Genomic DNA, 24,431 nt, shown 5'->3' with positions numbered 1-24,431 from the left:
TCCTTGTTCCTGAATTTAGAGGAAAAGCTTTCAGCTTTCACCACTGGTTATGAGGTTGGCTGTGGGTTTGTCATAAATGATCTTTATTATGTTGAGATATGCTCCCTCTATACCCAATTAGATGGAAGGCTTTTTTTTTTATCATGAATGGATGTTGTGTCAAAGGATTTTGTTGCATTTGTTGAGATGATCATGTGATATTTATTTTTTCTATTGTTAATGTGGTGCATCACATTGATTTGTGAATGCTGAATCATGTTTGTGACTTTGGAACTTGATCATGGTGTGTGATCTTTTCAATACATTGCTGCATTCAGTTTGTTGATACTGTGTTCAGCATTTTTGCATCTATAATCATCAAAAATTTTGGCCTGTATTTTTTTCTTGTAGTGTACTTAATTGTGGGTAATTTGGCCTGATAAAAGTAATCTGGAGTGTTCCATCCTCTTCAATTTTTGAGATAGTTTGAGAAGGATAGGTATTAATTCTTCGTGTTTGGTAGGATTACTCTGTGAAGCCATCCAGTTTTGGATTTTAACTGCTGGGAGTTCTTGTTTTGTTTTGGCTTTGTTTTAATTACGTACTAAATTTTACTGCTAATGATCAGTCTATTCAAGTTATCTATTTCTTCTTGATTCAGTCATGGGAGGTTGTATGTTTGTAGAAATTAGTCCATTTCTTCTAAGCTGTTAAATTTGTTGGCATGTAACTGTCCATAGTCTTGTGATTTTTTTTTTTTTTTTGTATCTCTGTGGTATTGGTTGTTGTATCTCCTCTTTAATTTCTTATTTTGATTATTTGGGTTGTCTCTCTTTTCTTCCTGGTGAGCCTGAATAAAGGTTGATTGATTTTGTTCATCTTTTCAAAGAACAAGCTCTTGATTTCACTAATCTTTTCTATTATTTTGTAATCTGTATTTCATTCTTTTCTTTTCTGACCTTTATTACTTCCTTTCCTTTGCTGACTTTTGGCTTTGTTTGTTCGTTTCATATATCTTACGTGATAGTTTATTTGAGAATTTTCTTATTTCTTGAGGAAGGCCTGTATTGCCTGAACTTCCTTCTTAGAAGTGCTCTTTCTGCATCCCATAGACATTTTCATGTATAATTTTTTCAAATACATTTTTGATCCACCTTTACCTCTCTTCTTCTAGAATCCTTACAATATGAATATTGGAATGTTTAATGTTATCCAAGATATCTCTTAAATTGCTTTCATTTTAAAAAATTTATTTTCCTTCCTGCTGATACAACAGGGTGATTTTCATTATTCCTTTTTCCTGATCACGTTATGCATTCTTTTGTATCATTAGGGGGGTTATTCATCCCTTCTAGTGTTTTTTTGTCTCTACGAATTAATGTGAAATAGCTACTTATTGTGGTCTTGAAGGAATGTTCTTATGTGGGAATGTCTCTGTGCAGACTGTGCTTGCCCAGTGCTTTTGGTGGGAGGGCTGGATGTGATATGGATACTAATCGCACCTTCCCTCAGGGTATACTGCCAGCTATCTAATGATATGAGGTCCTTATGACTTTATTAGACAAAGATCTGAAAGTTCTTCCTACACATGCCATTTCTCAATTTTTTTTTTAGCTTTAACACATTTAATATGTCAAAGTGCCATATTTTGGAGTAGCATTTCCTAACATCTATGACTAACAAAAGCATCAAATTATAGTAACAAATTTTCTTATCATTCCTCTGGCACAAAAGAAGCCTAGGTACCCATAGCTTAAAATCCTGCTTGTCTTTCATGGTGTAAAAATTAGTCAGGATTGACCTGGAAAGTGGTAGTTATTTCTTCATTCTTATGGGTAATTACCAAAAGCACTTTATTAATGTTCTATCCTACTTTTTACGTAATGCCAACTGAATGCTCCCATGGTGTGATCTGATGTGCTTTGAGACTTTAAAAAACAACAACAAAACTCAACAAAATAAAAGGAAAATAGTTAAAAGAGATAGGGAACCTCACTTTGAGCTGGCATGAAATGAGATGATTTAGTTTACAATTCTATTTTTCTCCAAAATTGAACACACTTTAAAAATGACCTTCTAAATAAAAGTAATCCAATACTTATTTGTCTGTAAAAGCATCAATGATGAAGGAATAGGACAAGACAATGGGAACAGAGATCTTGGGTCATTGATGGGGTTGATAAATACAGAACATGTTTAGTATTTAAACTACTTATTTGAATGCTTAGGTAAAATTTGAGCCATGATACACCAACTGAAACCTCTTAATTCTAAATAAAATCCTTAAATATTTGTTCTTTATATCAACAAAGAACTCTTAATTAACCCCATTTAAATGTTTGAACAATATTTATACCTCTTTTATTGGGTCAGGCTTAAGAGATGCCAATGGAAAAAATACACGGTATGTATAAAAGCGATCAGCTTGAGGTAGATGGTATGTATGCCTTTAGAAAGTCTGTAAAGGTTTAATTAAGTATTCCAAATAAAGACAAGTATACTACCAAATGATTACAATAAAATTTCAACAAGAAGCCTAATATGTTTTGCTATAGAATTAAGAAAAATTTTAGAATAACACAATTATAAACTTGTGCATTTCTAGAAAATACTTTAAGCTTATGGATTGGTTTATACCAGAGTCCAGCTCCAGCAGCAAGGGAGTGCACACCCTGTCAGGGATGGACGGTGTTGGCAGATGCACACGGAGACAGCCTCTTTGTCCCTTCTCTCAGGGTGCTGGACTGCTCAAATTTTATTGGCATAGGTGATTATTTATACAGTTTAGTTGTAGATTACATCACAGTTTCCAGATTTTACAGTACAATAGGTATACATTATGTTCTAAAAATTTTTTTAACAAACCAAAATTAATAGGCACAAAACATCATGTTGTAAGTGGATACAAAACATTATGTGGAAAAAACATCATGTGAAAATAAGGAGATTCAGTACAAAGCATCTTGTGGCTACTACCTATTATTATGTTAAGTTAATCATTAATAGCCAGAAAGGTCTAGACATAAGAATCTGACATTAACAAAGTTCATTTTTAGATTAAAACCTAGGGTAAAAACTTCAAAGTATTATGGCAAGGGGACAGAATAAGAAATTATTTTTATTTCTAAATCAACCAATTTATTAAAACTTAAAAGCTTCCCAGGAAATTAAAAAGAAGATTTATTATTATTATGTTTTTTACCATGAATAATGTATACTTAAACTATTTTTGACCTATTGTGTACTCTAAAATACCTAACTCTAAGACCTATTGTTACTTATAACAAACTAATGAATATAATTTTTTATTTTAACTAAATTAGATTTGAATGGGGGGAATTCTACCAGGGTGAAACTCTTATTGTTCTATTATTGTTCCAATTTGTTGAGTCACAAATCAATATAGGAAAATAAAAATACAAACAAATAACAGGAAAGACTGAATTATCCAAGAAATAGTTTCCATTCTTGCACTGCTAAGCAGCCCCTTCATTTTGTTTTTGTTAGGTCAGCAGGTGAGCCTTATTGTCTTCTAGGGCCTGTCCTTGGAATTGCGCTGTACAGGCAGGCATTTCCTTGTTCAGGAATCTGCTCTTGGAATTACACTGTTCAGACAGGTCTTTATCCTGATCAGGAGCTAGCCCTCGGAATTGTACCATTCAGGCAAACTCCCTTCCTCGGCTCCTTGTATCTTTTCAGCTCCCTGCAGGTTTACTAACAAAATTGCATTTTTTGCAAACAGGAAAGAATTATAAAACAAATCATTAAAGTACTATTTGAATAAGAAGTAAATTTAGAGAATAATCTTTGCTTATATATGTATTTATAATATATGTGTGTATATATAGAGAATAAAATGTATAAATTTAATATATCTACTTCACATTCGTAAATAATCATTTAGATCTTTTTTTTACTTGCCTTATCTACTACACCAGTTAATGCAGGGATTAGTACTTGACTAAATTCTGGTGACCTTCTGCTGTGACTAGATAGGCTGATGTAATTCCTATAAAAATTCTGGTTTTAACTCCTTCCTATTGCCTTTGGCTTATTCTGACTGGGAATAGTTGCTAATCTAGACTTCCCCTTAGAGAACAATAAACATGAGCGATCTAAACCAAAAAGCATCTATATGTTTAAATTATATTTCAAAATATAATGTAGAAGATCATTTTCCAGAGAACTTGATGTTATCTTTGGGATATCTGTATGATATTATCCTTCTTGGAGCTAACTACATTAATTGTTTGTAGTGGATTAACAATGTTGCATGGAAGAATGTTAATTAATTGAATAAGTATTTTTTTACATTTTCTTCTATTCCAGTTGATTTATCTTTAGTGGATAAGGATGAAGATGCCATCTATTTCCTGGGAAATTCTCTTGGCCTTCAACCAAAAATGGTTAAAACATATCTGGAAGAAGAACTAGATAAGTGGGCCAAAATGTAAGTATTATTTCAAAAGCTATCATTTAACATCTCATTCAAGAATTTTAGGAGTTTCCATCAAAATGCAGCAGAAACGAATCTGACTAGTATCCATGAGGATGTGGGTTCGATCCCTGGCCTCGCTTAGTGGGTTAAGTATCTGGCATTGCTGTGAGCTTTGGTGTAGGTCACAGACATGGCTTAGATCCTGCTGTTGCTATGGCTGTGGCATAGGCCAGCAGCTGTAGCTCTGATTAGACCCCTAGACTGGGAGCTTCTATATGCCACGGGTGAGGACATAAAAAGCCAAAAAAAAATTTTTAAAAAATAAATCTAGGTTGTTTACTATTTGGAGAGATATATAATAGAATTTAGAATTTCAGGTCAGAGAGGAACTCAAAGGATCATGTTATTCAATACTGTCCTTTTATTGATGAAATAACTGAGGATCAATAAATAAGGTCATATGGCAAGCTAGCGGCAGAATCATTAGATCTTTTAAAATATTTAAAAATTTAAGTTCTTTCCCTGAATTGACACATTTATATCATATGCCACTGTTTTATTTTTTAAATTACTGACGAGGGAATTAATATTTAGGATTAAATTTAGTGTTTTCATGATTAGTTCTTGGCCAAACTCTACCATGATAATTTTTATAAATAAAAAAATAAAAATTGTTGGGTGGATGAGTACAATAGAAGGTACTTCCATCCCCAAACTGAAGATAATTATTGAGAAGATTCTCCATTTGGGCTTAGCAAGCACGTTCACTACAATCATGCAGGAATCTTAAATCGGGATTCATTTTTTCCTCCATCTTTTCTATTCTGCTTTTACTCTTCTGCTTATTAAATCCTTCACATTTTCTGACTACCTGAATGCCTGGCCTCTTTAATATTAACTTTCTCAACCACTGATTACCCTTCTCTGAATGTCCACTGCATTAATAATCACTGATCTACAACAGTCGGTTTAGAGGTTTTGGCTTTCAGTAGTTTTATATCTGTAGCTATACTATTATAAATCCTTTAAGGAAAACAACCTAATTTTATGTACTTCTTATTCTTCCCCAGTATTTACTGATAAAGCTGAAACTAGAAATATATCTATATATCCACACAAGTATATAGATATATAGATAGTTTTTGGCCATGCCTGTAGCATGTGCAAATTCCTGGGCCAGGGATTGAACTCATGCCGCAGCAGCAACCCGAGCCACTGCAGGGACAACACCAGATCCTCAACCCACTGTGCCTCAAGAGAATTCACGGAAATATTTTAAACTATTTAAAATTTTGTATCATTTATAAGATTTACAATATTAAAATATATAAATATTTTAAAATATTTTTGATTCCTAGACTCTGAAAAATAGATATTAGAGGTACACTAAACCTAAAGGTTATTAGATAACATTGTAAAGTTCTTAATTTTACTGGTGAAGAATATAAGTTCACACTTCACTGCAAGAATAAAGATTTATATAATTATTAGATCTATTATAACCATCTGCATAACATTTATGTATGAATTGAAAAATATCACCACATTTGGAAGCATTTTTCACTAGCAGGTTTTAATATTTAAAAAATGAGCATCGGAGTTACAAACCCAACTGGTATCCATCAGGATGCATGTTCGATATCTGGCCTCGCTCAGTGGGTTAAAAATCTGGTGGCATAGGTTGCAGGCATGGCTCAGATCTGGTGTTGCCATAGCGGTGGCATAGATATGAGTTGCAGTTCTAGCCTGGGAACTTCCATATGCCACAGATACAGCTATAAAAGGCAACAACAACAACAAAATGAACATCAAAGTTAATAAAAGCAGTTATTATTCATTTTTGTCCTTAATGTAAAAGAAAGCAGAGAATTTGATTGAATTTGAATTCTGGAGAGTGTTCTTGCCTCTTGGATACTCATTCAGCAAAACTGTGCATCTCTATCCTTTAGGCATTTTAGAAAGGATGCTGCTCTGATATCCTATTCATATTCTTATGAACATCCCACTTTATTAAAAGACTGGTTAATTATTTTCAAGACTTGTATTCCAGTTATATTCCAGTAAAGTGCCTCTCTGTCAAAACACCCCTCTATTGTTGTTACCTTTCAATTTTATATTTTACCTTGTGACAACAGAACATTACATAACCTTAAACCCTTCTACCTATTTTTCATCAGACAGACAATTCATAAAGGAGATGTCTTTTTTTTTTTTTTCTTTAGGGCCACACCCATCCTAAAAAGGAGGTTGCCATGCTGGGGGTTGAGTCAGAGCTGTAGCTGCGGGCCTACACCACAGCCTCAGCAACATGGGATCCAAGCCACATCTGTGACCTACACCACAGCTCACAGCAATGCCAGATCCTTAACCCACTGAGAGAGACCAGGGATCAAACCTGCGTCCTCATGGATGCTAGTCAGATTTGATTCCATTGAGCCATGATGGAAACTCCAGAGATGCATTTTAATGCTATATGCAATGCAGACTAAATTTTAAAGCCTTCTTCTGAGAAAAAAATTATGTAGCTAGTTTGTTTTAGTCTTTGTGCTATAAACTGTGGTGGCCCTGAAAACCTGACAATATCAGTGCTGTTTGAGGTATTTGATCGCAAACCTGGTCCCTCCTCTCCAATCCCTGATCTTTGATCTCAAGGCGTGTGTTCATTGTTTTTTTTTTACTCCTAAATCTTTAGCTTAAAATTCCACTCTGACCTTTTCCAGCTAGGGTTGTGCTGGGAGGAAAACTTTTCCTCTACCAACTTGCATTGTAGTGGTTGGAGACCTAAGAATTGACAACAGACAGGTTAACAGGAGAAAAGTTTAGTTCCCATGCCTGTGAAGCATTCTGTTAAGGAGTGATTCACAGCAGTCAGAGCAAGGGTTTAAACCAACTTAACAAAAGGGGGTAGTTTTAGGGCTTCAAAAGGAAAGTGTACAAGATTCTATTGGAATTTCCATCCTGATGATAATGTGCAGTATCTTGCTTGGCTAGAAGCTCCCTGAGAGAAAGATGGATGGCAAGTGAATTTGGTTCACTAGTTGGATTCGTTAAACACTGCTCCACAACGGGAACTCCACAAATTCATTTTCAATTGTATGTGATTTCTAAAGTAGTTAGTGACACTTTACCTTGGAGAATATAGTTATTTTGTGAAAAGATAATATTTAGAAGAATGTCAATATTCTGTAGCATACAATTTTTAGGGTGACCTCACTCTGATATAATTAGTTATCAGCAAGAATGTACCATAACAATAAGAAGCGTCAATATCATATGCTTGTTCCCTGTGGGTCTGCTAGAATGGATACGTAATAAACTTACATAATTTTTGAGAAAACTTTAAATTAAGTATTTACTGATAGACTATTTAAAGGAGAATGACATGGGTTAAAACTCACAGTGATGAAGTTCAGCTAGAAGGAAAAGATTGGTCAGTCCTAAAGAGCACACTGTAAGTTGCATAGTGTGTCCCTAAGATATCACTATATCTTAGATCTTCTGGGTTGTCATATTTGCTCATAAATATTTTTTTTCCTTTTCATAGGAGCAAAAACTTGTGATGGTTATGTCTTAATAGGAATTCTTCTAAAAACTTAGGCATTTTAGATATATTTATTTAAAGAGAAAAATAGCCCACTGAATTACACATCAGTAACAAACTGCCTAGTTTGCAGACAATGACTTAGCTTACAGAGCAATATGTGTACAGAAAGGGCACTTGTGAAGCACATGGCTCCATGTGTGTTCCTGCAGGCCCCGCAACCTAGTTCAATTTAAGTGTTTCTTTCTTTAAAAAAAAAAAAAAGGTATTGTAGAAGAAGAAGGACTTTCCCTCTACTGTACTAGGTCCATTTTCTGGGTCTATGAAATAAACTAATAATAGGCAGATTAATAGGATAAAATGCATTAAAATTTGTTATTTTTTAAATATTATAAGCATGAAGGCATCACAGGGGGCGAAAAGTGAATATCCAAAAAAGTAATGAGATTTGAGAGCTTATATGTCATCTCGATAGGAGATAGGAGGGGCAATATGGGCCACTTTGGGGAAAGTAAATGATTTTTAGGAAAGATGAATGGGCCTTTAGAAGAATAGATGGGAGGGAGTTCCCGTCGTGGCGCAGTGGTTAACGAATCCAACTAGGAACCATGAGGTTGCGGGTTTGGTCCCTGGCCTTGCTCAGTGGGTTAACGATCCGGCATTGCCATGAGCTGTGGTGTAGGTTGCAGACTCGGCTTGGATCCTGCGTTGCTGTGGCTCTGGCGTAGGCAGGTGGCTACAGCTCCGATTGGAGCCCTAGCCTGGGAACCTCCATATGCCGCGGGAGCGGCCCAAGAAGTAGCAACAACAACAACAACAACAAAAGACAAAAAAAAAAGAAAAAAAGACAAAAGACAAAAAAAAAAAAAAAAAAAGAATAGATGGGAGATGTGATGGTTTGTGACAAAGTGTGTCTGGATGTGGTACTGACTTCCAGCATCCTCTCCGGTGACCAGTCAATTTTCTTTGGTTGATAAAACTCTAAAGAGGGAATTTGTGACAACTGAGTTCTTTTTGGAGGATCTGTCTTCAGGCAGATAAGGGGAGTTCAGAGATATCCTCCCCATGCATTTTCTATTTTGCAAGTGCCTTCAGTTTAAAATAACCCTTATGCCAAAGAGGCCAATTTTACTATGGCTTATTCTACTACCCTTCAGTGTGAATAAGAAAGAACATGGTATGACATGTTATAGAAATTTTTCTGACATCTCTGTTGGCTAATCATCAATTGGGTCACAGAAAAAAAAGAAAGTTGTGATGTCTTTAAGGAAGACTGTGAAGTCTTATTTATTCACTTATTTAGGGGAGATTTTAAAAGCAGGGCCACTTTTCATTTTGTAGGATGGTTAAAGCAGAGTCCTATTTCAAAGAGGATCCACATTTCTATTAACTTTCTAATTGGATTTTATATCCTGAAATCTAATTTCATGAGTAAATACTGCTCTGCAGACATCTCAGAGGACAGCCCACTCATGGCAATCATTGATGCCATGGTAGTGAGTTAACTCTTTATTCTCTTTTCTTTTACAGCATTTGTAAAAGAAGAGTGCAACTACAGAGCAACTATTTTAAGCAGTTTTGAATGAGAACCTAATCTCTTTTTCTTTTTTGTCTTTTTAGGGCCACATTGGAGGCATATGGAAATTCCCAGGCTAGGGGTTGAATTAGAGCCGTAGTTACCAGCCTATGCCACAGCCACAGCAGTGCCAGATCCGAGCCATGTCTGTGACCTACACAGCAGCTCACGGCAATGCCAGATCCTTTAACCCACTGAGCGAGGCCAGGGATCAAACTCACATCCTCATGGATACTAGTCAGGTTCATTACTGCTGAGCCACAACAGGAACTGGAACATAATCTTTTTCTAAACTCAAATATGTATGTTTATAATTGCACTGTGATCCACATCAACTCTTTCTAATGACAGGCCCCTTTACTTTGAGTTTATTTGGGTAACACTTTCTAAACACAATTTACTACCCCAGGCTAGTAGACTGAAAAAATGAAGATGGAGACTCTGTGTATGATATTTTAAAGGGAGGGAGATGCCAAGAGCACTGCAGGAAGAAACATATCCTTAAAGATTATTATCATGGTGTCTACCAGAGTGAGAAGTAGGTGGCATAATATTCTGAGATATAAATGCTCAGAGGCAGAACATAGAATTTTATTACCTAAATGTACTAAGATGTATCGTGCTATCAGTAAGGCCATGGAGCTGTATGTGATTAAAATAAAAAAGGATCCAAGTATCTGCCTTTAACTATTATTTAATGATAATGATTTTTATCTTCAGCATTTATATTGGAAGTCAAGAAAGAGGCAAGCTGCAGGCTATCTAACAATAATATGAATAACATGAACTAACAATTCCCCTCCCTCCTTAGTCTGTTTTTTCTCAGTCTTTTTCCTACATCTCGGTTTATATGGTAATTGAAATATTAGTTTAAAAGTCATGTTTTACACTACATGTTGATGAAGTAAGTTTTAACATTAGATTTGCATTGGCAAAGAAGAATCAGAAAGGGAGTACAAATATTTTTTACATATTATTTATTTTTCACAGTGATCCTTTAAGGTCCATATTGTAATCCATTTACTGTTATGAAAGTGGAAAATCAGACCCTATAAGCTTCTAATAAATGTAGCCTCATAACCAGTTGTGACCTAGAACGGGTTCATCCCAGGTGATCTAAGCCTGTTGCTAAATATTCAGGATTTTTGTTGATACCATGAAATTGGTCACAGGGGGTAGTCACACCACAAAAATGACAAAGGCTGAAAAACAGGGCTTCTTTCTTCCAGTTCCGTCACTGCTTTGTAGGGGAGAAAAAATAATTTTCCCTCTATCCTTCTGAGTTTTTAGCTGAGACCTCCGTAATAAAAGATAGATTATTGCAGAAGTTTATTAACATGAATGCCTCATGTATACATAGGAAATATCCAGAGAAAAACAAGTAACTCCCAGAGGTGGCTGAGAATTCAAGCGTAAATCCCAATTTAACAGGGAAAGAGGAGGGGAATTGGAGGCCTCTTAAGGGATAGTGAAAGATTTCTATGAAAGATGCTTGAGTCTTTGAGGAATAGATAGGAGATATAGTTTGTGACAAAGTTAGTATGGGAGTGGGACTGACTTCTAGTCTCTTCTGTGCTCAGAGTCTTCTGTTTCATCCCTGGTTGATGAAACGCCTGAAGAGGGCATTTATGACCATTGAGTTCCTTTTGAAAGATCAGTCTTTAGGTAGAGAGGGACGTTCAGAGAAAGCCACTCCTGCATTTTCTGTTTTTCAAGTTCTTTCAGCTCAAGATGGTCAATATATCACAATGATATATTTTAAGGTTTCATGTTCTGCTACCCTTCACCTCTGAGAGAGGTTCTATCATCTCACCACTGCCAGCTCACTGAATTTCAGAGTGTGTGTTCAAATACAATTCACACTACACACAGAGCACTGTACATAGAGCATGCTCATTCCTTTCTTCCAAGTTTATACAATCTTTGGATTCCAAAAGAATTAAGAACAATCTGATTCAGAGCTTTCTAAGATATAAGTTTGTAACAGCACACAAAGTCACTTCTTTCTTGATCCTTTGTTTTAATTTCTTCTACATTTTTTCAAACGTATTTGCCTCTCTCATTTGATACTTGGGATTTGAAGTTTTCTTATGTATTTTGTGTTTTTCTATTATGCCTACTATGGTCCTTACTAGAATAAAAAAATTGAGTTAGAATATGATATATGAAATTGCTAGAAAATATGTCAATATATAGCATTGGCTTTGATTACTGCCAAGTTTCACTATCTACTCAAATGTCACCATGAGTTTAGTCACATTTTATACACTTCTATTTAATTTACAGGTTGTAATTATATTTTATTTTATTTTTGCTTTTTAGGGCCACTACTGTGGTGGCAGTTCCCAGGCTAGGGGTCTATTGAGAGCTGCAGCCACCAGCCTATGCCACAGCCACAGCAATGTGGGATCTGAGCTGTGTCTGTGACCTCATCACAGCTCATGGCAACGCTGTATCCTTAACCCACTGAGTGAGGCCAGGGATCAAATCTGTATCCTCATGGATACTAGTTGGGTTTGTAACCTGCTAAGCCACAACAGGAACTCCTCTAATTACATTTCAAATTTAATTAATAATCATTTTACTCTCTACCCTCAAATAATAGTGATATATTTTACACACAAACACACACATAGATATACACCATACACATAAACTGATATTGTTTACATCCCTTTTCAATTTCAGGGGGGCTTACGGTCATGAAGTAGGGAAACGTCCTTGGATTATAGGAGATGAAGTTATTTTAGGACTTATGACTGACATTGTAGGTAAGTACAAAATGATTTTTTTCCAAAAGAATCATAAAAATATAATCATTTAGTTATATACATAGGTTATAAGGTAAAATTTTTTGAACATCACCCTTATTTTCTATTTTAATCCGCAATACTAAAGAATAAGCATACCTTTAATTTAGACTTGATTGCTAATGTTGTTATTTTCTTATACATTCTAAGATTACTATTTACTTACCAATGAAAAATATATGCTTTTATAGTTAAAGAAATAGCATAAAATTCAACTTAAATGAATTTTCTGATTTCATTATATGGTAAAATAAACATTAACCTACACATGCTAAAGGTCTAAAATACCAATCATATTTTGTTTCATTTCAATTTAGTCCATGATAACATTTTAGAAGTAAGCTGAGTTTTGTTGAAAACAATATAGGTGATGCTTTTAATTGGTCTATTATGTATTCCTTAAGGTGAATTCTATCTACTCTTAGCAGTATTCAAGTTAGTTTTAGATGGTAAAGGTATTAATGTTTCGAAAAAAGTTATTTATTTAATTAGATTGATTATTCAGCATTGCCTAAAACCTCATATGAAATTTAGGGCATTAAACAATACACACACACACACACACATATACACACACGTGTGTGTGTGTGTGTGCATATATATATATACATATAACCAGAGAAGAATATGCTGCTGAGTCCCATTGTATATTACCTACATAGAGACACTTCTTTAAGATCAGGAAATGTAACAATTTTTCCTCAAATGTTCAAATAAACACAGAGAATTAGGCAAAGTGAGGCAAAAGAGATATATTTCAAATAGTGAACCTCATAAAACTGGGAAGAACTAAGTGAAGTGTTAATAAGTATAACATTATCTCAATAAAAATTCAAGATAATGATTATAAAGATGCTCAATGAATCCAGGAGAATTGATGAAAACAGTGAGAAGTTAAGCAAAGAGTTATAAACCTTAAAGAAGAACCAAAGCTGAAGAATACACTAATTGAAATAAAAATACACAAGAAGCAATCAGCAGTAGATTAGATGACACAGAGGAATGCATCAGTGAAGTGGCAGACAGAGTAGTAGAAACCACTCAAGCTAAACAGGAAAAAAAATAAAAAATAAAAAAATTAAAATTGAGGGCACTTTAAGAAACCTCTGTGATAACATCAAGGGTACTAACATTCATATTATAAGGGTCCCAGAAAAGAGAGAAAGGGGCAGAGAAGTTATTTGAAATGATAATAGCTTAAAGATTTCCTAACCTGGGAAAGGAAGCAGACCTCCAAGTCTAGGAATCACAGAGAATTCCAAATAAGAACAACCCAAAAAGGTCCACACCAAGGCAAACTATAATTAAAATTGTCAATAAATAAAGAGAAAGAGAAAAAATCGTAAAAGCAGCAAGGGAAAAAAAGCAAGCAATTACATGCAAGGGAACTCCCATGAAACAATCAACTGGCTTATCAGCAAAAATGTTGTAGGTCAGAAGGGAGTGGCATCATAAATTTCAAGTGATGAAAAGAAAAAAAAAAAACCTACAATCAAGAATACTCTATTTGACAAATCTATCATTCAGATTTGAAGGAGAAAGAGTTTTAGAAATAAGCAAAATCTAAAAGAGTTCAGCAGCAGTAAACCTGCTTTACAAAAAAGGTTTAGGGACTTCTCTAAGTGGGTGGGAAAGAAAAGGCCAAAACTAGAAACATAAACATTATGAAAGGAAAAAAATATTTTATGCTCCTATACACAGTCATTTGTTCTGTAACAATTCACATTTTTGTTGTTATATTTGATTTACAATGTCGTGCCAATTTCTGCTGTATAGCAAAGCAACTCAGTCACAATTCACATTTTAAATAGTGCTTCCTGACAACATACCAGCTGACTCTTCTTTAATATGGGCAATAAGTATAGCAATTCACATTAAAGGTGGTGATATTATCAGACCACACTAGAAGGGTAAGCAGAGATCAGCTGGGGGTAGGGCGGATGTTGTCTACAGTAGATAATTTATAAGAGAATGAAAAAGGAGAGACTGGGAGAAAGAACACCCTTGAATTTGCAGAAGTCATTACTCTTTCTAAGTAGTGATCCTGTTGACTTTGCTGGTAACCACATGTGGGTAGAGGGGGAAGAAAGCATTTCTTATATTACATGTTTACTTGGGGAGTTGCCTTCAAGGAGAAGGAAGTTTACAGCAGACACAGTGACTAAATCACCCACACCAATCAGGTGAAGCTTCCTTATCTTCAGCTACAATTCACACCCTCTGTACTGGTTGTAAGAAGGAAAGGAAACCTAGAGCTTTTATACTGTGTTTAGCAAGAAGAGATTCAGATGAAAAATAGTCAAAATAATCTAGGTTAAGTTAGCTGGCAAATGTACCACAAATAACTTAGGGACATTGTTTTTCTAGCTTCTCTATGTATTTCTAGGGCTCGTTCAGCATAAATACAGTGTTTTGCCTTAAATACTCCCCCTAGGAGATCCTGTTGTTGCTCAGCAGTAATGAACCCAACAAATATCCATGAGGATGTGGGTTCAATCCCTGACCTTGCTCCATTAATTGAGAATCCAGCATTACCATGAGCTGTGGTGTAGGTTTCAGATGCGGCTCAGATCCCAGGTTGTTGTGGCTGTGGCATAGGCTGGCAGTTGCAGCTCCAATTCGACCCCTGGCCTAGAAACTTCCATATGTCACACATGCAGCCCTAAAAGGCAATAAATAAATAAATAAATAAATAAATAAATAAATAAAATACTCCCCCAAAAGTATATCCTCAGTACATAACTTTGCATTTTACTCCTTCCTAAAGTGGCTGGATTTCCAGAAAGCCTCAACATGATAGAGAACCAAGATTAGCCCTAGGTGGCCCAGTATAGGCCACTGGATCACTCATCAAATTTTAGGTATTCAGTCAAATTAACCTTTAGAATTCTCTGTTGGATCAAAGTATCACTGGTAAAGGCAGAGAGGACATAGTCCAGTCCATAATATATACCCTGGTGAAAACGAGAGTTAAATAAATGTTTATTCACTTCTACTCTAACTTAGCTCCTAGTATCCATGCAGAAGACTAGAAAAGTCTTCCCTGCAATATCTGGATAACCTAAAGGTTCTGACATTGGTTTTCACAGTACAGTGGCCCAACAGGGTCACTTTAAAACAAATCCAACCACATGCATAGTAGAGAACACACTCACGTTTAATACAGCTTGAACTACCAGAGTTTTAAGGAAAATATGATTTTAGTTTGTGAACCACATGAATGTATAACCTATTCAAAAATTAAAAAACAAACAAACAAAACCTCCATAGAAGAGTTGCAAGCAAAAGCAAGCTCTGTTTGCTATTAGTTATTATTGGGTAATCATTACACTATGCATTTTTTAAACACTATACACATTTATATCTGTTTATGCAGTTTAATTATAGGATCAAAACATTGGCTTCTAGTTTAAGATAACAGAATAAGTAAAAAATGATAATGCTCCTTTCTTTTGCAAATACAGAGAAATTATAGAAAATATTTAGGAGTGCCCATTGTGGCTCAGCAGAAACGAATCTGACTGGCATCCAGAAGATGCAGGTTTGATCCCTGGCCTCGCTCAGGGGGTTAAGGATCCAGCATTGCTGTGAGCTGTGGTGTAGGTCACAGACATGACTCAGATCCCATGTTGCTCTGGCTGTGGTGTAGGCTAGCTGCTACAGCTCCTATTTGACCTGGGAATCTCCATATGTTGCAGGTGCAGCCCTAAAAAGAAAAAAAAAATTTTAGATTAACAAACATGTGGATAGCAGCACTAAAATAATTAAATAGAAGTCTTTACTGACCAGAAATATAGTCATGACTGAGGAAAGAAGAAGCTGGAAGCAAATAATTGGGGGCAGTGCATGAAGCTAGGATGAGTGTGTAGGGCCTAAGTCCAGGAATCTCACAGGAAGTCCCAGGGAGAATCTATACAGCTCTGGACGCCTAGGGTTCAGACCCAAGACCAGAATTTTGTCAGCAATGGCAAGTAAAGGTGAGAATATAGCATCTCCTGGCAAAACAGTCAGGATCTTGTAACCACAGAGGACTTGATCAGATTGCCAGCCTTATCCAAAAGAATATATATTCTCACGGCGGGAATTCACTCAAAAGTCGAACATGAATTTTTTTTTTTAAACTGAAAAAAAAAAATCCTGAATTAATTTGATCTGAGCATATATGTTTTCCTTAGATGTAGTGTTTTTTTTTTCTTGCTAGATTTGCTTTCAGAACATAAACTGCATTCCAATCCTGTTATTTTGTGGTTAATATTTATTATCCTCTAAAGAGGAGTTAGGAGGTTTATATACAAGCCAGGGAAGTGGTAAGGCAATATCAGTTAGTGAGATTTATTTATGAAGCCCATAAAACCAAAAAAAGATTTCCTTTGACCATTTAAAAGTTTATAGCTCTACTGCAACTTATTAAATGTGCATGTGTTTTTCTGCCCAGAAAATACAGATGTGTCACAGTGATCACTGATATTTTAAACCAGCCTACCTCTCATTGTTGTTATTAAGGAAAATTAAAAAAAAAAAACAAACTAAATATTCAGATTGAACTTACTAAAAATGTTTTAAAGAATATTTACCAGCTCTAGCTTTAGGGTTTTTTTGTGTGTGTTTTTTGAAATAACATACAAAGTTATGGGACAAACTTTATTGTGTTCTGTTTTTTTTTGTCCCTGAATGTTATATTAATTGAATTACAATCATTCGATAAATACTATGGAATATAAAAAAATTATCCTTTGAAATAGGAAAAGTCACTTTTGTATACATGAAACTCAGTAACTATGTCTATCTATATAGTCACAAACCTTACTATGAAAAATGCATTATCATATTTTATTTAGAATATTGTTAGAGAATCACTGAACTAAATGAATTATTTTAATTATTATTTTATTAAATTTCTATTTTGTTCTCTATAGTACATGTTATATCAGGAGAAATATTCGTAACTTTTTTTGTTTACCAAATGAATATGAATTGATAGTGTGCAAAAGCGTATTAAGAGAAAAATTTTAAAAGCTCTTTGTAAAATTTCACTCAAATTTTTTTACCTTTATACTTGTATATATTAGTCAAAGAAATTTCTTTTAAGTTGAAAAATGAATTAATTCATCCTATTCACTTCAGTAGGAACTGATTCTTTTAGAAGGTATTTGTACATGTGTTCGTGTTTATCTTGTTTACTTTGAATCCCATGAAGGTTCCCCATTTGCCTGGGTTTGCCTAGGTTCTCAGAAAATCTGGTAGAGTTTAAATAAGTAAAAACAATGAATAGTTTCTGATTTGTTTCTTATCTGCATATATTGTTCTCTGTTGCAATTTTTAAAAATTATTCTTTCTCACATTGTAATACAAGAAACCTCAAGACTTCTTTGGAAGTGGGTATTGTGTAAATCACAAAATAGCTTTTAAAATTATGTGGTAACCTCAAAAAAGCAGCAGAAATATATGACAAACCCACAGCGAACATCATTCTCAATGGTGAAAAGCTGAAAGAATTCCCGCTGAGATCAGGAACAAGACAAGGATGTCTGCTCTCGCCACTACTCTTCAACATAGTTCTGGAAGTCCTAGCCACGGCAATCAGAGAAGTAAAAGAAATAAAAGGAATCCAAATTGGAAAGGAAGAAGTAAAACTATCCCTATTTGCCGATGACATGATACTATACCTAGAGAATCCTAAAGACTCTAGCAGAAAACTGTTAGAGCTCATCCACGAATTTGGCAAAGTCGCAGGATACAAATCAAAACACAGAAATCCACGGCATTTCTATACACTAACAATGAAAGAGCAGAAAAGGAAATTAGGGAAGCAATCCCGTTTACCATCACATCCAAAAGCATAAAATACCTAGGAGTAAACCTACCTAAAGAGACAAAAGACCGGTACTCTGACAACTGCAAGCCACTGATGAAAGAAATCAAAGATGACACAAATAGATGGAAAGATACACCATGCTCATGGGTTGGAAGAGTTAATGTTATCAACATGACTATACTACCCAAGGCAATCTACAGATTCAATGCAATCCCTATCAAACTACCAAGGACATTTTTCACAGAACTCGAACAAAATAGTTTAAAGTTTGTTTGGAAGCCCAAAAGACCCAGACTAGCCAAAGACATCCTGAAAAAGAAAAATGGAGCTGGAAGGAATCAGGCTCCAGGACTTCAGACTACACTCCAAACCAACAGTCATCAGAACCATATGGTACTGGCACAAAGACAGACATACAGATCAGTGGAACAGGACAGAAAGCCCAGAATTACACCCACGCACCTACAGCCAACTCATCTATGACAAAGGAGGCAAGAATACACAATGGAGAAAGGACAGCTTGTTCAATAAGTGGTGCTGGGAACACTGGACAGCCACATGGAAAAGAATGAAATTAGAACACTCCCTAACACCATACACAAAAGCCAACTCCAAATGGATGAAAGACCTAGGTATAAGACCAGACACTATCAAACTCTTAGAGGAAAACATAGGCCAAACACTCTCTGACATAAACGACAGCAACATCTTCTCAGATCCACCTATCAGAGTATTGGCAATAAAAAGAAAAATAAACACATGGGACCTACTCAAACTTCAAAGTTTCTGCACAGCAAAGGAAACCCTGAACAACACAAAAAGACAACCCACAGAATGGGAGAAAATCTTTGCAAGTGAATCGACGGACAAGGGATTCACCTCCAAAATTTATAAACACCTTCTACAGCTCCATACCAAAAAAACACACAACCCCATCCAAAAAATGGGCAGAAGATCTAAACAGACAATTCTCCAAAGAAGACATACAAATGGCCGAGAAACACATGAAAGGATGTCCAACATCACTCGTTATTAGAGCGATGCAAATCGAAACCACTAGGAGGGACCACCTTACACCAGCCAGAATGGCCATCATCCAAAAGGCTATAAACAATAAGTGCTGGAGAGGGTGTGGAGAAAAAGGAACCCTAGTACACTGTTGGTGGGAGTGTAAATTGGTGCAGCCACTGTGGAAAGCGGTATGGAGATGCCTCAGAAAACTAAACATAGAACTACCATTTGATCCAGCAATCCCACTCCTGGCCATCTACCCAGAGAAAACCATGACTCGCAAAGACACATGTACTCCAATGTTCATTGCAGCACTCTTTTCAATAGCCAAGACATGGAAACAATCTAAATGTCCATTGACAGAGGAGTGGATCCAGAAGAGGTGGTACATATACACAATGGAATATTACTCAGCCATCAAAAAGAACGAAATACCAGCATTTGTAGCAACATGGATGGACCTAGAAACTATCGTGCTAAGTGAAGTCAGCCATACAATGAGACACCAACATCCAATGCTTTCACTGACATGTGGAATCTGAAAAAAGGACAGATTGAACTTCTTTGCAGAACAGATGCTGACTCACAGACATTGAAAAACTTATGGTCTCCGGAGGAGACAGTTTGGGGGGTGGGGAGATATGCTTGGGTTATGGGATGGAAATCCTGTGAAACTGGATTGTTATGATCATTATATAACTACAGGTGTTTTAAATTCATTTGAGCAATTCAAAAAAAAGAAAACGGAAAAAGAATTTCAAAAAAGCAGCAGAAGTCAAACTGATTTTTGCTACTTATGGGCTATCTAAATGTTATGAGCAAACAGACAAATCGTATATTTGGCACTATGATTGAATCTTCTAGGTTCTTAAAACAACAGCTTTTATTTTTCCATAAAGTTTCTCAAAAAGCAGTTAATGAGAGAATAATAAAAATTATCATATACACAAATTGATTAGTGGATAGCCTGAGGAGGATACAATGAGCAGCCATATTCGTTCATAGACATATATAAGAATTTCCATTTCAGATTAGAAGAAAAACTATTTTTTTGTGCTTTTTAGGGCTGCACCTGTGGCATATGGAGTTTCCCAGGTTAGGGGTCAAAAGAGCCGCAGCTGCCGGTTTGCACCACAACCACAGCAATGCGGGACCTGAGCTACGTCTGTGCCCTACACCACAGCTCAAGGCAACGTCGGATCCTTAACCCACTGAGCGAGACAAGAGATTGAACCTGCATCCTCATGGATACCAGTAGGGTTCATTACCGCTGAGCCACGATAGGAACTCCTAGAAGAAAAACTACTAATAAAACATTTTACATAGAGTGAACTGTTCTGAAAAACATGGGATAACTTTCCTGTATAAGTAAAGTCATATTATCAAGATGCTAGAAATAGAATTACTTATGAATATAATTAGTATTATTATTAAGCCTACTTTTCCCTGGGTATATAAACCTAACAAAGGGCTCCATAGATGCATTCCAGCTTATAAAAATGTTGTAATGTGAACATAAATTTGCTTTATGAAACTTGTGGCTGACCCTCACAGAAGCAATAATCCCTGAAAGCTCTCTCCAAATAGACATGAATCCTCAACAGCCATGCTAGCCACCTCTGGAGGCCACAGGAATTTGCTAGCTAAAAAACAGAGTGGAAAGTTCTCAGACTTAGCCTAACTACAAACCTTACAACAAAATCCACAATAACATCTGTATCTGCTTAATAAAATATAAAGAACATGGTGTGGCAGCTAGAGATCCATCTTGAATCTTATCAAACATTAAGCATCCTGTCACCCTTACTTTGCAAAATATTTGAAATTAAATTAGGATTAGAATGATGCAGAGGGATATTGTTAATGAATATGGGCCTCCTATATTTAACTTATTGGGAGTTGATAATGGAGACAAAACTTTCAGATGTAATCCTAAACAAAGATTTTAACTGTTTTTTTTTCCCCCAAGGTGAGGGTAAGATTTTGTCCCTTACTTCCTATCGGTGAGACTTTAAGCAAGTTAGTTCATTGCTTTGCATGTCAGTTTCCTCACTGATAAATGCGGAAATTCAAAGTAGATATCTTATTGAGTTACTGTGAAGACTGAGATAATACAAGTCACATTAGAAGTGCTGGCACATAATAAGGGCTCAAGAAACGTTAGCATGCCAGGCACTGAGAATAAAAAGACAGTGCTTGCATATAACTAAATTTCACCTTCTGGTAAAGCAAAAAAAAAAAAAAAAAAAATATGGTCAATAAATAAACAAGCTGGAAAGTACTCTTCAAATGAGAATTCTGGCTTTCACCCATCTTAGATGAAGTAATTGAAATTTTTACATTTACTGAAGTGATTTGTATATGATCTTCTACAGTAAAGATTCTTTCAAATCCTGATAATTTTTAAGGAAGTTTTTAAAAAACTTTTGGCCCCCAATAAATTTGTCCTTAATACTTGTAGCTCTTTTTTAAATTAAAAAAAAATTAAATTGAGGCATATAGTCAGAGGAATGGATAGAAGATGTATTTGATACACACACACACACACACACACACACACACAAATGGAATATTACTCAGCCATAAAAAGAATAAAATTCTGCCATTTGCAACAATGTGGATGGACCTAGAGAATATTATGCCTAGTAAAATAAACCAGACAGAGAAAGACAAATACTGTATGATATCACTCATATGTAAAAGCTGAAAAATAATACAAGTGACTGTATATGCAAGACTCACAGATGTAGAAAACAACCAGCAGTGTCCAAAAGCGAGAGGAAAAGGGGTAGGACCAAATAAGAGGAGATACAAACTATTACGTACAAAAATAGATAGGCAGCAAGGATTTATTGTATAGCACAAAAATTACAGCAAATACTTATAGTTCTTGCTATTTCAACACTAATTCACAAAAAGCTCTTAAGAAAAAAAGGAACAAAAGAAAGCAACTTGATAGAATTTCAGTTTGCTTTAAGAAAGATTTTCTTATGGAATTCTGATGATATTGAAATATCTTAGAACAAATTTGGTTTCAGAAATACAATCTAAACCAAGAGATAGGTCAACTAGGTAAATTTTGAAATAAGCTAAAAAAATCAGTCTGATTTGTGGCCCTTTGATGTTAGGAACACTTGATACTTCAGTGCCTGTAGGTCATATTTGGAATAAACATTTCTTTCTTTCTTTCTTTCTTTCTTCCTTTCTTCCTTCCTTTCTTTCTTTCTTTCTTTCTTTCTTTCTTTCTTTCTTTCTTTCTTTCTTTCTTTCTTTCTTTCTTTCTTTCTTTCTTCCCTCCCTCCCTCCCTCCCTCCCTCCTTCCTTCCTTCCTTCCTTCCTTCCTTTCTTTCTTTCTTATTAGGGCTGCACTTGCAGCACATGGAAGTTCTCAGGCTAAGGGCAGAATCAGAGCCAGAGCCACAGCAATGCGGGATCCAAGCCACGTCTGTGACCTACACTGCAGATCACATTGGATCCCCCACCCACTAGGTGAGGCCAGGGATGGAATCTGCATCCTCAGGGATGCTAGTTGGATTTGTTTCCTCTGCACCACAGCAGGAACTCCGAAATAAACATCTCTGCTAATGTTCTGTAGTTTAATATTTACACCATTCTCAGATATATATGGGTCTGCTGCTCACATGTTAAAACACTGACCCTTCCTTCCCTTGACAAAGTTCATTAGCAGGTGAGGAGGACATTTTGTGAAAAGCTTGGTTGAATGTGAAATATGCCAATGTGGGATAACTTTTGTGCTTGTGGGCAGACAAATTATTCAAATCAGTGAGGGATTATTTACAAAGAATTGATCCAAGTGTTAGCATGCCTTTGAAAGCCAGGGGAGGAAATCACAGGGCCACATGTATGTCTAGATTAATTCAGCCTAACAATTCTGACTCATCACATTCCATGAAAGACCAATTTTAGGTGGTCCAAAATGAACACTGTATTCTTTGAAGAACTAACATTTTTGAGGAAATGATAATCATTTTAATTAGAAGGTTTAATTGTAATTGTTGAGAAAAAAATGTAATGTCTACCCTGGTATAGAAAGTCTCCCTCCCTTCCTGCCTCTTCCATTTCTTTGTTTACATTTTGTGACAAAATTTGAAAATTCTTTTCTTGTTTTCTTCTCATTACACTCTTTCAAATACTTCTCTTCCTACTATTTCTATTCTTTCTTTATACAGTCGTCCCTCAGTATCCCCAGCAGACTGGATCCAGGAGCCCCCACAGGTACCAAAATAGAAGGATGCTCAGGTCCCACATGTAACATGAGTCATGCCCTGAACATGACTTGCCCTCCATATCCACGGGTTTCACATCCACAGATAAGCAGGGCCAAATGCATTATTTTTTCTTCTTTTTATCCTTCTATCCCTGCCAGAATATTTTTTATTGTAATAAATAGTTTTCACAAAAGATGCTTATAAATAGCTAACAGGAAGTTAAGGATAGTATCATATTGATATCTTGGATTTTTTTAGAAATTAATGGTAAAAACTCATACCATAATTCAAAGAAACAAATAAAGCTGGCAGCATTTCTTTTACCATATTTAAAAAACATTTTCTTATTATAGGGTAAGACATATGTCACTATATACAAGGTAAGTTATCCACAATGTTTAAGTGCTAGGAATGCAGAATGAGCCTGCTCTTGTTGCCCTTTGACTTCAGACTCTCTTCACTGTACAAAGACCAGGGATACATCTTTTAACACCCACAACTTGATTAACAACCTTACATGTCAAATGGGGAAATCCATCATTCAAATGTAACAAAAACTTTTTCTTGACTATATGTAGGCAAAGGCCTTTCCTTAAATGGCTGTGTTGAAATGCAAATTCCTAAGAATACACTTATTTCCAGTGGCCTCCTCTCAAATGAACTCAACTTAAAATCTATCTACAAGTTAGATATTCCACTTACTATGTATTCTTTTAAACTGGGACTCTATCAGGAGTATCTCACTGTATACAGAATGCAGGACTTGCATGAGGCAGTCTTACAAACATTAAAGCTCATAGCCCATTTTCCTCAGTTGATGGTAGAGACATTGTTCCTAATACACAGTTCTAATTGCTTTTAAGAGACATCATAAGAACTAAAATAGGGAAAGTATTATTATCTTTGTTATTATGTTCTGAGTTCTTAAGTATTCAATGTATGATTTGTCTCTGGGTCTGTTTCTAGTGCCAAAACCCTTTTTAATAGGAATTAGATCAGATTACGATTGTGTAGTAGATAACCTAATTTTGC

At 35.5% G+C, this 24,431-nt stretch overlaps 1 protein-coding gene across 21 annotated transcripts in view; it reads left to right on the top strand.

The window, feature by feature from the left end:
• KYNU (kynureninase) overlaps positions 1–24,431 on the top strand; it is a 132,041-nt gene that overhangs the window by 28,323 nt on the left and 79,287 nt on the right. For all 21 annotated transcript variants that reach the window (XR_014829214.1, XR_014829215.1, XR_014829211.1 and 18 more), the window contains 2 exons: positions 4,309–4,429; positions 12,223–12,305. Coding sequence is in view for 6 of the 21 variants with exons in the window: in XM_021075834.2 (XP_020931493.2) it covers positions 4,309–4,429; positions 12,223–12,305 (204 nt within the window). In the remaining 15 variants the exon portion in view is untranslated. The remainder of the gene's footprint in view (positions 1–4,308; positions 4,430–12,222; positions 12,306–24,431) is intronic.

This window comes from Sus scrofa, chromosome 15 (genome assembly GCF_054392235.1).
Source record: "Sus scrofa isolate SSC_HxYL_T2T_F1_AM1 chromosome 15, Sscrofa_HxYL_maternal_Yorkshire_Landrace_v2.0, whole genome shotgun sequence".
NCBI lineage: Eukaryota > Metazoa > Chordata > Mammalia > Artiodactyla > Suidae > Sus > Sus scrofa.
Note: the sequence above shows the minus strand (reverse complement) of the source record. Positions and strands in the feature narration are given on the sequence as shown.